Here is a 13,750-nt window from a genome sequence, read left to right as displayed (position 1 = left end):
TAAGGTATTATTTTCTTTAATATGTTTTATGTACTTTAATTATATCTACATGTACATGTGTAGCATATTTTGTGTATTTAATAAAATGCATTGAAGGACCACCTCAACAACAGAGCTCCACCTTTTAGAATCACTAAACAGTTTATTTTAAAGTGCTGGCCGGTCTACTCTTGGGAGAGATGATTATGGATCCCTCTGCTATTAACCGCCTTACATCATTCTCCGTGATTCTCCTTGGCCTCCTTATTCCGTTCTTGTTGCTTGATTCCACTGTGGGACTCGGTAAGCCTTACCAGCAATGTCGTTCACATTTTATACTTTATATTCCTTTTAGAGGCATGCAGCTCAAAGCGACCTGATTTTACTCTGCAAGCCCCATTTCACAGTGGCTGTACAGGGCTGGAACTGCCTAACTGCATTAGGACTTCAATACAAAGCTGTAGATCTAATGGAAGCTGCCTTGTACAAAAGACATTAAATATAACCCGCATGATGAGTCTACAAGTAGGAAGAAAGTACTTGCTTGAAACATTTGTAGAAAATGTTATTAATCTGACAAAAAGGCCTGAGAATATGAATAAGAATATAAGGACTGGTATCATGAGAGAATACACATACGTTTGTCATAAGGTTTTTAATGAAAGTCTGCAGGATTGTTTTGCCGAATTTATTGCTGTTTGTCTCGATTTACCCAGTCATAGATCTCCATCACCATGTATCAATTTATTGTACAATCACTGCCTAAACCGTACAAAAGATTGCAGGGAAGCAGTCGAAAATGAAATAGAAGAGATAATAGAAGAAGAATGCGATGAAGATTACGATGATTGTGTAAGTCTCTCTGTAGTGTGTCCTAATTTAATTAGATAATATGCCACAGTTGGCATACCAGGAAGAAGGAAAACTGCTACTTTTTCCTTTTTGTAGGAAGAGCTAATTGATGATACATTCAATAATCAGTTTAGATTCAATTCAATGAAAAGGATAGGCACTGCACTTCGGGTCAGCAGTAATTCGAAAACAAAAAATGCAACAAGGCTATTTGAAAAGAGAAGGAAAGTCATCAGAGAGTTGGTTGGAAATATCAATAATGTTTCTAGTATCATGGACCAAGAAGATGTACAAGTATGTAACAATAATATCCTTGATATCAAAAGTGGATAACAATTATCCTGCACTCTTGTTGATATTGAAATGCACTACAGCTACATGCTTTAGTTGAACTTCTATTATCATTATTTAAAGACAGACTTCCTTCTGTTTACTGTTATGCATAACTGACTATAATTAAGTTTAAAATAACAACAGTTTGTAGGAAAGTAGTTTAGTATTGGTTATGCTATTGCAGGAAGTTTGTGATAGCTGTCATCTTATGCTAGTGCTGTGTATTATGTGTTTGCTGTTTGTTCTTTATATTTTGTAGATTCTATATGAAGTGATGGATTCATCTTTCAATATTAGTCATGTCTCATCACTTTCACTTTCACTATCAGTCAGTTGCCATAGTACATGCTGCAGTCATTGCTATTCATTGTATAGGATAAAATTGGTCCCATGCTACTGACAAATCTTAAAGAAATGAACATTGTTTTTGGTAAAGCTATACTCAGTGGTGGAGGAAGAATTAAAAATGACTATAAGTTTAATGGAAATAATTTAGGTATGAAAAAAATTTTATAGCAATTGTATGATTCATTCAGTATTACTTTTAAAGGTGTGTCATTTAAAATCACTGATGACAATGACAATTCCTTTGAACACTCATCAGGTTTAAGCATCATCAATAACTAAATTTGTTTAGTAATCCTTTCTTTATTCTATGATGAAGATGAAGGATTGTCCGTGAAAATAAATTTGCCCAGGACTGCACTGTGTCAATCAATGGGTATGAAAATGAATAAAAGAAATAATAAAAAAGATGATGATGATGATGAAGAAGATTATGATGAAGATGTACCTGATAGATACAGCAACTGCTTTACTCCTCAATTCCCATCTAGTATGTACTATAATCATATTATACACTTGTATGCACATGGATTCCTCTCTCTTTGTAGACTGCAGATATGTTATCATGTCATCAATTACACAAAACATTGATACTTTATTTGAAGAGATATCCAATAGGTTTGCATACTACCACTGCAGATCTATGGCTGCATGCTATGAATATTTTATCAATAGAACTCTGCTCAGTATTATTTCATCAATCCAAGTAGTTTCAAATGATACCACAGATGTTAATGGCATGTTTGATTTGTATGAAAATATCAGCATTACTTTTAATGTCAGCAAAGTAAGCTATATAGTATAATAAAAATTGATTTATTTTTGATATTAGTTCAACAATACTAACCCAATGTGTCACTATTGGAACCCATCATTGCAGTAAAGCTGAAGTTATTTAGAAACAAATCATTGCATCCTATTTTCCTAGGAACTGGTCCACTGATGGCATGACAACAACAATGCTATCCAGTTCTCAAGTATTGTGTACTAGCAACCACTTGACTAGTTTTGCTGTACTGGTTGATCACTCTGGTGTTACTAGTGAGGTGTGTATGCATGTCCAGTAATCCTGCTTATAATTATGATACTCCTAAATTATTTCTGTTATAGAATGATGATCCTTCCATTAGTCCTGCAGAGCAAATTGGTTTTCAAGTTGTTGGGTACATTGGTTGTATCATTTCAATCATTGCTTTATTGTTTGCCATTGTCCTCCTTGCTCTGCTAAGGTAAGTTAAATTGTCGGATTTCCTCACTATATCTATCTTTCTTTTGTATAGAAAGCAGCTCCAGAAAGGTCCACTGTTGTACGTGCACATTAACTTGTCACTTGCTTTACTGTTAGCATTACTGGTGTTTGTTTTTGGGATTGAATTGCCAAGATCTATACCAGTAAGCTGTTAACAATACAAATGATGCATGCTGTCTCCTGTTTTATTAGTGGCTGTGTTCAGTTTTGGCTGGATCACTGCACTATTTGTTCCTGTGTGTATTCTGTTGGTCATTAGCTGAAGGGATTATGCTGTATATATTGATAGTAAGAGTGTATGGATCACTAGCTGACAGATGGTATCTATTACTACCTCTTGGATGGGGTAAGCTATACACTTAAACCCAGAGGTGTACAATTTATAATTTTATAGGTCTACCTATTATCATTGTTGGTATATCTACTGGAATAAAGCATGATCTTTATGGTACTAATGATTAGTGAGTCTTTTGAATGATTGCAATAATAATAATGATAATTTTATTTAGTTGTTGGCTATCAACCAGTAAAGGAATGATATGGTCATTCATTGGACCAATGCTGTTCATCATAATAGTTAGCAGTTACAATTTCTCTTCATCATACATGTACCTATGCATTTTAGATTAACATTATTCTCCTTGCAATGACCATCTATCAGATAATGCATTCAAAATCTTTTAAAGCTGCAACAGGAGCTGATCCTAACCTAAAGAAAATTGATTTAGTCAAGTAAGTGAGTTTTTTAGTGACAATTGTTATTATTATTTCTAAAAGAACTGGTCTGAAAGGCGTCCTGGTATTATCACCATTGCTAGGCATAACGTGGGTCATTGGGATATTTGCTTTCAGTCAACAAACTACAATTTTCCTTTGGCTTTTCACAATATTGAATTCATTACAAGTTAGTATTAAATTTATACATTTTGTTATTCTTTTACGATAGGGATTAACCATCTTGTACATGCATGTTTTAAGAAATAAATTTGTAAGTATAGCATAAGAAGTTGATATTAAAATAAATTGTTTAATTTCCATTTGTATAATAAGATAAGTGATTGGGTGAAGAAGAAACTGTCCCACTGCTTAAGAAGAACAAAGGAGAAGTCTCTCTCTAGCAATTCAACTAATGAAGTAAGTGTTGTATTTTAACATTGATGTATTGAGTATGTTTTATAGACATTTATGAAGAATTCAAGCATTGAGTCTAAAGCTTAAAAAATGAACTTAATTTGCTTGTGTAAAATAGTTGGCTGTCACTATATTCATCATGTTCCTACATACAGAGCTTCATCTGACATTCATACGATTTTTATTGTTTTATATTATTTTTTTACATCAAAAAAAACACGCAAGACAAAAATTTAGACACAATCATATTTTGTTTTTTACAGCAAAGCATACGAAATCACACTTTATAAATTGTCTCACTCAATCAGAAAAACTTGTACAAAAAACTGGGTAGTCCGTAAACCTACAATAAAAATATCATGTAAAAAAATTCACTTTAGCATGTACACAAGTCTCTCCCTTTGTCGCTAATATACCTTAACAGCAGCTGCTATCACAAGAACAAGTAGAATTATAAGATAAGGACGCAGACTCCATTGGCGGGATGAGGGCAGCTGGAGGAAGTTAAACTGCTTTATCTTTGACTTGTTGTGTGGTGGATAGATCACCCTATCATTAGCATAAAAATAATTAATAATAGTATTTATTAAAATGTACTTTAGTAAAAAGTCCATTTTAGTCCCAGTCCTAAGAATTGGTTTCATGTGTGAGTATGTATCAAATGTGTGCTTCCCATGGTAAGCTCCTATACCACTGTTACCGACTCCACCAAACGGCAGAGTATTAACTAAGAAAGAACAGCCACTGCTTGTGTTATAAATAAAAAGAGTCGACTTACTTCCAGCTTGGAAGAAGACGGTATTCTGAACAAGAGCACCACTACTGGTACGACTTGATATGTAATGAAACGTCTTGCTGTTTTCAGTGAAGACGTAGAAAGCTAGCGGCTTCTCCCTAAAATATAAAATAGATCAAGTGTAGCCATGTTGACTATCCAATAGCAACTGATATTACCTCTCATTAACAAACTGGATAGCTTCATCAATGCTTGATACCGTCAATATTGGAAGGAGAGGACCAAATATCTCTTCCTTCAAGAGAGGGTCATCCTCTGTGACTCCAACATACAAAGCTGGTGATATGTACCTCTGGTCCTCATCAGTGACAACCTCAGAGACACAGGTACCTTTTGTTGCTTCCATTAGACCAGTAACACGCCTGCAAGTAAGGGAAAGAGAGTTTAGGTTAAGTAATGCTCGTGTAGTTCCTTATTTTCTTGCTCATACTTGAAATGCCTTGTATTAACAATGCGACAGTAATCTGAGGATTTTGAAGGATCCTAGAAGTGAAAACAACAGAAGTAACCAGCAAAAAAACTTGAACTAATTCCAAATAAAATAAAAAGACTGCAACTGTGTGGAAAGTTACGAGTTGATTCTAATTTCTAATAGCAAATGTGCAAGCTGTGGGCATTTGAATAATATGCTCAAGACAAAGGATGGGTGTTTAAAAAATGGAATCTCTACCTTTCCAAAGAACTGCTCTGCTGCTTTTTTGCAGCTGTCAACAAATCGATCACGAACACTCTCAGAGCACATCACATAGTCTGGGGCAATGCAAGTCTGACCGGCATTGGCTAGTTTCCCCCACATGATCCTTCGGGCGGCTACATCAATGTTAGCATCATCAGCAACTATTACAGGACTGGAGAGATTTTTTAAAGTATGATACATTTTCTATCATACCTTTTCCCTCCAAGTTCTAACGTTACAGGTGTCAAATGTTCCGCAGCTGCTTTCATTACAATCTTGCCAACGTGAGTACTTCCTGTATAGAATATGTGATCAAATCTCTCCTTTAAGAGGCACTGGGCTACGTCAGCTCCTCCGGTAACAACTGCATAAAAATCCTAAAAATAAAACAAATAATTATAAAGACAATTTGATATCTTTTGTGACTTACATTGTCCAGGTACTTAGGAATAAGGTCGTACACTAGATTGGAAGTGTTTATGGACAGCTCTGACGGTTTTATAATGATAGCATTCCCTGATGATAAAAATGATGATATAAATCAAGGTATAACAGAGCTCATATGGTAGATCAAATTTAAGAGCAACTTTAAAAATTTGAAAAAAATCTAATTCTAGTCAAGATCAGCTCAAAATTAAAACACAAACTACAAACATGTAAATGAATCAGAAAATATTATAAAAATGGAAAATTCTCTACTTTTCATTTTTGACAAAATTTTGCTAAAATCCCTGTACTATAGTACAGGGACTTTAGCCCGATTTTGGAGCAACTTAAAAAATTCGTAAAAAGTCCAAATTTGATCGGAATCAGCTCAAACTTTATACACAACATAAGCACATGCATATGTATCAGAAAAAATTATAAAAATAAAAAATTCTCTCGGAGTCATTTTTGACTAATAATGTACTTATATTGGCTATACACATAATTACACTCCGACTACAAAAAAGTATAACCCAAACAGCTGCTCTTTCTTTCCTTACCAGCTGCAATAGCTCCAACTAGAGGAAGCGTAACCAATTGGAACGGATAATTCCAAGCCCCAATGATGAGCCCAACTCCGTGAGGCTCTGGCTTCATGTAGCAATCGTCCATCATGTTAGCCACGCCCTTAGCAACATATTGGGGGGCAGTCCACTTGTAGAAGTCTCTTATAGCTTCAATGATATCGGCACGGACTACGTTTAATTCCAACCCGATTGACTCAACTTCACTCTATTAAGGGACGATATTATTATTATTATTTATTATATATAATTAATTAATTTTAATTAACACACATGCTGATGTGTATAAACTCTTACTTTGTTTAGGTCAGCCTTCAATGCAGCTGTTATTTGATCCATGTTCTCATCAAAAAGTCTCTTGAGAGCCTTGAGCTGAGAGAGTGCATGCTGCTTCTGCTCAAAATCGCTCCAACTCTGCCTCTTTTTAAATCCGGCGCGAATCTTATCCAGAACCTGGAGGGCAGGTGAAATAGTCTACACAAAAGATAGTGTGGGCTTTACCTGAGGGATATCACCCACTGAAGTCTCAATTAATACAGCTTCACTCATCATAAAACTTATAAAAGAGGTGGAAAGATGACGACTCAAGCAAAATAATATTTAATTAACTGGATAGGGGTGTGGTCTTGATTCTTATTAAAATTCCGCAGACAATCACCCGGGCCGGCTTTAATTGAAAGTGGGTGTGGTTGACATGGATCACGTGATCCCGTGTTTGGCGGGAAATCGTTAAACCGCCTAAAGGGAGAGAAAGAAGGACAACAGAGTCTAATTTCCAAGGAGATAAAGAGAAGACGCACAAAGCCAGCACCTGTTTTATTCAAAATTCTCGTCGCTTGGTTATTCCTCTTCGTCGTTATTTCAAGGATCTTCTCGAGTGAATGCGATTCTTTTGTGAGTTTTTGTCTCTTAAAATTACAAAATGGTGTGAATTTGTTTATATATCCCGCTTTCCTTTGGCTAATAATAGCGATACTAGCTACCAGCCGCCATTAATTCTTCGTTTGCATAAGGACATGCGTTTGCATGTACGATACATGTATTAATTGTTTACATGTACATGAATGTAGCAATTCTGCAGGAACTGTAGTGATGGGAATTAAATTCATTTGATCTTTATTTTGGATGGTTTAATTACTAGTGCCTCTTTTGCTCCTGAATGAATCCTCCAATTATTGTCTGCCCTGTATATATGTTGTTTGGTTTTGTTTTAGTGTAAATTGTCTCACCTCTGAACTGTAATAATGTACTCTATCTCTCTCCTCTCTCTTGCTCTCCCCCCCCCTCTCTCTCTCTTTCAAGCTCTTTCTTTCCTATATTCCATAATAATTGAATTTTATCTTGTTTTTTTTCGTGGTCAATATAAGCCTCTTGCACATCGCATAAACACATCATACATCCATCAATTATAACAATTTACATTTTGTTGAGTTTACATGTATAAATAAGTGTTGCTGTATGTCCTGCATGTGTTACCTTGTTTGTATGGGATGGATTTCATTTCACTTCATACAGACACGCACTCACTCATACCCTTGCCTATACTTATAATCCTTCTCCTCTTTCCATCAATGAATCTCATTTTTAACCCTCGTAGGAATTAACCACACCCATTCCATCATGAACACCTACTCCACTACTCCCAATCGGAACACAGCCACTCTCATCTCCTCTTCTCCTCGCCACAATCCCATTAAACACTCACCACCATACGCTCCCTTGCTACAACACATGGCTCCCTCCACATTCTCTTTCATGCCTTCTAACAATACTCCTTCCTCACATATAAAACAGTCGCCACCATATTCCTCAAAGATTCCCTCTACTAATAATCTCAAGCAGTCTCCTCCATACACTTCCAAGACTCATAATGATAGCACTTCATCTTCAGACGCCAGCCCTGGTGGCAATAGGTCTCGCTCTTTCTCCATCACTGATATATTAGCAGATAATAATACGACCTCGTCAGTCTCTCGTAAAAGAACAAGTCCTAGCGAGTCTTCCGTTAGCAGTCAAGAGAAGACGCCGCGTGTTGTTGCTAGTGAAGGAGGGCTCTTGTCTCCTACTTCTACCGCTACTCCTGTTACAACTGGAGGAGAGCAACAGCAGCAGAGTCTACTATCACTGATGCAGGCTAGTGGAGTGGTAATGTCTCCTATTAATGCTTGTCTTCCTGTGTCTCCTGCTTTATGTCAGTCAACAACTGGTCCTTATCAGAATCAAGTAGCAGGTCAGTACATCCCCCCCCTCTCTCTCCCTCCCTCTCTCCCTCTCATGTTGTATCCCATTATTGTCTGGTAGCTGGTACATGTATGTTATTTTTAATTGCACTCCACACTTCATTTTCTCTAATGTGGATTAGTGGTCTTTGCTAATGGATCCCTAAACCACGGTTTCATTATACTGCCTAGTTACAAACCCTCTAATTGATGCAGGCCATGTAGATCAGTGTTTGTCAGGGCTAGTGGTACGACACTATGTATAGCTTCCTTGTACTTGTAAACTAATGGTATATACATGTACTTGTATGCTTAATTCATTTTACCAGCGAGGCAGCTGCTGAAGTGTTTTTCTTAATAATATTGATTAGCCACTACAGGTATAATAATACTATACTCATAAGTCCATTATCATTCTCATATCCTCTCTGTACTACAACTGTTAATAGTATATGTGAGCCATTGTTACCCAGATATACTGCCCTGTGGCTATTTGTGGGTATACTGATAATGCCTTTGAACACAGGAAGGCTGGGACTCACTGATTACTTATTACATGTATGTATGTTCATGCTGCTAGTACATGTACTCCACTTTCCAGTATATTATAATTTTAGAAGGTGTATTCACTCCACTATACTGTATAGTACAATGAATGGGATGGGTCCTGATTTTAAAGGCATGTACATGTCCCTGCCTTTAGTGTGTGGTGTTCTCTTCTTGTGGCTGTATTGATAACATTCTAAGCTCCTCATAATGCTTGGGGGATGTCTGGATCCTGCCCTAAGGCTGGGGGATCTCTTATCTCTTTGGTTAGTTTTAGTTTAGTGGTAGATATGGAAGCTTAGCTCATATTCTCTCACTCTCATCAGCAGCACACTTATAAGTGAATGGGTAACCTTTAACATGTCCTGTTACATCCAGTTTAGCACTTGAGAACAATCAACAAAGATCATATTGTGCAACAGCTTCCATTAATCTACTCCTAGCCTGTGTCCTTAAATATATACACACTGCAGTTGCTAATCCTCTCCTCCTTGTTGTTGGCCTTACAAATGCATCTTAACCAAAAGTTATCTACCCTTGAAGGAGAGGTGTAGTTTAGCTACACTAGACTGAGCAGAGCTATCCTGTACACTTTATACAGTAGAATGCATCCAGCTCAGTAGTCTTGTATGGTAGCCACATGTTAGTTTAGGTGTGTTTCACTACAATGGTCATGGTCCTCCTTCCCCTCCTACTGTACTAGTCCCTCTTAAGCTGATTAAACAATAATACTACTAGAAATTACTGGAGGGTTCATTTTAACTGCCTAAGTATATTTGTAATGCATATACCGTCTGTATTTATAAAGAGAAAGATATACAGTTTATTGTTGATTTTTTTGGTTTTGATTTTCACTATAATGCTATTGTGTACTATTGTCCCTATGAATACTGCATAATGGTAATGTCTTAAAAATACTTGTGGGTAAAAGAAGGAAGAGAGAGAGAGGATGTCAGATAAGAGGAACACAAGCCTACTGAAGGTTGAGTCTCTCCTTATCAGTCTCTCTCTCTTAATCAGCTGATCCACTTGGTACACATGTTGTTATTAGCAACCACTAAACCAGCTGTTTCAACCACTCTCTCCTCCTACAGCTGTCTCTAACCTACACTAATACTGAACACAACTCTTACCTCTTTGATAAGATAACCCTCAACCTTATACTAGCTCCTCTTTTTTAAATTTTGAATCCCTGCTACTGTCCCTTCTCATAGTCCCCTGTCTCATAACAACACCTGCATTCAACCTCAACTGAAATTAGTATCCACCACATTGCCATTCAAGTGTCTGGGTGTAGGCCTTTGGTCCTTTAAAATTTGAATCCTTTCTACTGTTGGGTAACTCTCCCCTCACTCCACACCTGCTGACATAACCTCAACTAAAAGGAACTCTCTGTGTGTGTAGTACTGAGAAAAGAAGAAGGGGTTGTTTTCCTTTCTTAATTAATCCCTTTAACATTATGAATCTTATTACTAAGTACATACACAGTTGGACACTACTGAAATGTACTGTATAAGTTCATTGGTGACACTGTGTAGCTGTACTGCTCTAGGTGATCATTATATTTATTTTAAGCCTCCCATTATGAGCCTCTGTATGTCCATATACACTTAATATGTTCTCTTCTGAGTGTTAAATGACAGTGCTATAGATAATAATGTTGCACCTCTTAAAATTACATTTACAAATGAAATATTACCCATTATTGATAAGGGCCCTATAGTTCATAATGTTGTTATTATTATACCACCCCACACTGTAAGATGATATTACATATAATGAGTCTCTACTATTATATCCTTCCCCTTAGGCTATTTCCATCCTTTATCAATGCTGGCCTCAACACATGCTCCACCTTCAGCTCAGTCCTTCTTCCCGACGACACTATCAGGTGTTTCACAGCAGATGAGGGGAGGGGCCCAGCAGACTGGAGGGCTCTACTCTGTATTACCTAATCAATTACAGGAGAACATGGCGGACATGAAGCTTGCCTCGTCACAACTGGATGGTAAGAAAAGAAGCAATTGATAAATATCTATGTGTAATACAAGCTCTTTGTGTACATTGCAGAAATAACTTTTATTATTGTCTTAAAGCTTGTATTGTGTACTGAATTATTATTGATTGCTATACATAATCTTACAACGTATTATTGATCATAATTATACACTTGTGTATTTGTTCTTATACTAATAGATAGTGGGACAGCTGATAGTATTCATGATGCTAGCAATGGATCCATTGATGAAGAGTGAGTCCATTTGTACACACACACACACACACACACGCATGTACTACTGTATTTAAATTTAGCTTGAGATCTAATTTTTTTAAATTTGCAAATGTATTTTTAAAACCACCAATAATGAAATTCATGCACAACCAAGCCCCACAGTATAATAACTGGAAAAACCGCAAGAATTTAATCTGAACATTTATAAAAGGATGTATAGCACAAAAGTATTATTATTTTTTTTATTGTAGGTCGACTGCTAATGTTAATGGTCGCAATGGAAACAGGAGTGCATTAAGGAAACTGGTACAAAATCTCTCTCTCTCTCATTTTAATATCATTATTCATTTTCTCTTTTTTAATAATTATTTCTCCTCTTAGGACATTAATGAACACGCCCCCAACACTAATAATACTAATAGTAATGTGTCCACAACTCCAGTAAACACTACTCCAAAGTCTTCAGTACGTTACAATCAACATCAACAGCCTTCACACACTGCCCCTCCCCCATACCTACCTAACTACATCTCATGGAGCCCTCTACAGCTACCTAACCCTGCTGCAACATTCTCCCCCTCGATATTCCTAACGTGTCCCTCTGGTCCTCTCCCTCCCTCGTCTGTGGTCCACCCGGTCCCACGCTCCAGTCCTCAAGACCTTTCCAGTCCAGACGAGAAGATAGGCGGAGTAGTGGGAGGGGCTAATTCGTTTATGACGTCTACTCCGATAAGACGTGGGGATAGGATCCAGTTGGTGTCACCGTCACGAGTTCATTCTCCGATAGCTAACGGTAGTGGGAGTAAGAGGGGGAGTAGGATTCAACAACAACAAGTGGAACAAAATACGTCATCAAATGAGGTATGTGTACATGTACATGTACTGTACCGTAATTATGAGAATGTACACGTATGTTATTGTTATTTTAGATTTACTTAGTTGTTATAGTATTCAAAAAGACATCTGGTTCTGTATTCTTTTTGAATTGTATGGTATAACTACATATACATATGAGCCTATTTTAATAGTGAGATAGAGTAGATTAGTTTGAAATTTTAAATTTAAATTTTGAACTTATCTTTTTTTTGTTATTGCTACAGCATAACTCAAGTGCCAGTGACTCTGAGATGCCACTCCTCCATCGTCCTCGTGTCCCAAGGCGACGCCCACCAAAAGCTCGGACGTCCCTCAACCCTCTACTAGAGAACACTAATCCTTCACCATCAGCTACCTCTCCCCCCACCCGTCCCTCTCTCCCCCCTCCCTCTGCTCCCCCCAGTTCACTACTAACTAGTTACAAGCTCTCTTCACAGCAGTATCCTTCATTTAGTGACAGTGGGATAGTTCCTGACTCTTCTTCCAGTATGTTGTATCGTTCTTCTTACGGGCCACTCATGTCACCTGTGGGACATTACCAGCACCAGCAGAAGACCCCCGTCAAAGGAAGGCTGGATAGAGGGGGAGGGGGTGGGGCTGCTTATGGGAGAATATTGTGTGGTAGCTCACCAGTTACCGATCACCTTAACAAGACTGGGCAGATACAGAGTGTGCCCCCTTGGTTTATATGCTCTGATAAGAAATCTGATGGAAAGGTGGGCTCATCTCCATTTATTTATTTATTTATTTGTTTATTTATTATCAGAGGTTGAGACTGACTGAAGCTATCAACAAGTCATTATCAGAATCTGTGACACAAAAACATCATCAGGTATGTGTACATATACACATGTACATGGGGAATATTATTAACTGTGTATTTGCATGTACAGTATTAAGTATAATTATAAATTAAAGGTCACCTTTTTATCGGTAACTTTATTTAGCTGCCCGCTGAATGGCAGAAACTAGCTTACGGGCAGACCGAAGATCAGAAAAGTTTGACAAGAAAAGCACGCAATTTTTTAAAAGGAAGACCAAGAGTGTTGAAATTCGATGGAACTGGGAGCGGCAGTAGCAGCAGCAGCTGCAATAACAAGAAGAAAGTTAGTCAGTAGTGCTTTGGGATTTTAAACTGAAACTTAAAGCTAGTATTTATTATGAACTCATTTTTAACCTATATCAATAAAATATTATTAATATTAATATTATTATTATTATTATTATTATCTACTAATCATAATTAAGATTTATTTCTTTATTATTATTATTGTTATTTTATTCTTATTAATATTAATATTATTATTATTATATTATGTTATTTTTGTGTGCCCTTTAACTTATAATAAATACAGTACTATTAGATTAGAATTATTGTTAACATTAAACGGAGGCGGACGTATTCTTTTAATGGTCATAACTTTAAAAATTGAAGTCGGAATCAGCCCAAACTTTTTACATAGCATAAGGACATCAATATGTATCAGAAAATGTAATAAAAATTG

The 13,750-nt window shown here is 36.7% G+C and overlaps 3 protein-coding genes across 3 annotated transcripts; 2 read left to right on the top strand and 1 right to left on the bottom strand.

Moving 5' to 3' along the window:
- The first annotated feature begins 13 nt into the window (after positions 1 to 13).
- On the top strand, positions 14 to 4,182 carry LOC100641413 (adhesion G protein-coupled receptor B3-like). The gene is made up of 21 exons (XM_019993306.1): positions 14 to 282; positions 335 to 831; positions 928 to 1,125; positions 1,424 to 1,492; positions 1,540 to 1,660; positions 1,715 to 1,768; positions 1,829 to 1,999; positions 2,058 to 2,127; positions 2,185 to 2,296; positions 2,342 to 2,388; positions 2,438 to 2,555; positions 2,620 to 2,738; positions 2,790 to 2,901; positions 2,951 to 3,104; positions 3,153 to 3,219; positions 3,268 to 3,334; positions 3,384 to 3,490; positions 3,536 to 3,662; positions 3,705 to 3,746; positions 3,809 to 3,892; positions 3,938 to 4,182. Exons 1-21 carry the CDS (start codon positions 180 to 182, stop codon positions 3,974 to 3,976), a joined length of 2,478 nt encoding a protein of 825 aa, XP_019848865.1. The 5' UTR covers positions 14 to 179; the 3' UTR covers positions 3,977 to 4,182.
- Positions 4,068 to 7,010, bottom strand: LOC100641287 (fatty aldehyde dehydrogenase-like). Its single transcript, XM_019993308.1, has 12 exons — positions 6,873 to 7,010; positions 6,669 to 6,824; positions 6,348 to 6,579; positions 5,792 to 5,877; positions 5,575 to 5,738; positions 5,356 to 5,533; positions 5,116 to 5,168; positions 4,844 to 5,047; positions 4,668 to 4,783; positions 4,487 to 4,616; positions 4,306 to 4,438; positions 4,068 to 4,232 (listed from the first exon to the last, which is right to left on the bottom strand). The coding sequence occupies exons 1-12, from the start codon at positions 6,921 to 6,923 to the stop codon at positions 4,194 to 4,196; spliced, it is 1,542 nt and encodes a 513-aa protein (XP_019848867.1). The 5' UTR covers positions 6,924 to 7,010; the 3' UTR covers positions 4,068 to 4,193.
- Positions 7,011 to 7,085: 75 nt separating this feature from the next.
- Positions 7,086 to 13,469, top strand: LOC109580283 (mucin-17-like). The gene is made up of 9 exons (XM_019993307.1): positions 7,086 to 7,265; positions 7,969 to 8,601; positions 10,947 to 11,144; positions 11,333 to 11,387; positions 11,621 to 11,675; positions 11,751 to 12,230; positions 12,470 to 12,961; positions 13,012 to 13,077; positions 13,193 to 13,469. Exons 2-9 carry the CDS (start codon positions 7,992 to 7,994, stop codon positions 13,361 to 13,363), a joined length of 2,127 nt encoding a protein of 708 aa, XP_019848866.1. The 5' UTR covers positions 7,086 to 7,265; positions 7,969 to 7,991; the 3' UTR covers positions 13,364 to 13,469.
- The last annotated feature ends 281 nt before the right edge of the window (positions 13,470 to 13,750 follow it).

The sequence above is a fragment of the Amphimedon queenslandica genome, unplaced genomic scaffold, assembly GCF_000090795.2.
Source record: "Amphimedon queenslandica unplaced genomic scaffold, v1.1 AMPQUscaffold_13499, whole genome shotgun sequence".
Lineage (NCBI taxonomy): Eukaryota > Metazoa > Porifera > Demospongiae > Haplosclerida > Niphatidae > Amphimedon > Amphimedon queenslandica.
The sequence above is the reverse complement of the archived record's forward strand: the minus strand, read 5'-3'. Positions and strand labels throughout refer to the sequence as shown.

Excerpts from the sequence above, each read along its gene's own strand:
- LOC100641413 (XM_019993306.1), top strand. The coding sequence starts at position 180 with ATGATTATGGATCCCTCTGCTATTAACCGCCTTACATCATTCTCCGTG. Across the intron at positions 2,556-2,619 it reads ACTCTGGTGTTACTAGTGAG|AATGATGATCCTTCCATTAG; the intron begins GTGTGTATGCAT and ends TTTCTGTTATAG. Across the intron at positions 3,105-3,152 it reads ATTACTACCTCTTGGATGGG|GTCTACCTATTATCATTGTT; the intron begins GTAAGCTATACA and ends ATAATTTTATAG.
- LOC100641287 (XM_019993308.1), bottom strand. The coding sequence starts at position 6,923 with ATGATGAGTGAAGCTGTATTAATTGAGACTTCAGTGGGTGATATCCCT. Across the intron at positions 5,169-5,355 it reads CAGAGCAGTTCTTTGGAAAG|GATCCTTCAAAATCCTCAGA; the intron begins GTAGAGATTCCA and ends TTTCACTTCTAG. Across the intron at positions 5,048-5,115 it reads GTTAATACAAGGCATTTCAA|GCGTGTTACTGGTCTAATGG; the intron begins GTATGAGCAAGA and ends CCTTACTTGCAG.
- LOC109580283 (XM_019993307.1), top strand. The coding sequence starts at position 7,992 with ATGAACACCTACTCCACTACTCCCAATCGGAACACAGCCACTCTCATC. Across the intron at positions 12,231-12,469 it reads AAAATACGTCATCAAATGAG|CATAACTCAAGTGCCAGTGA; the intron begins GTATGTGTACAT and ends TTATTGCTACAG. Across the intron at positions 12,962-13,011 it reads ATAAGAAATCTGATGGAAAG|AGGTTGAGACTGACTGAAGC; the intron begins GTGGGCTCATCT and ends ATTTATTATCAG.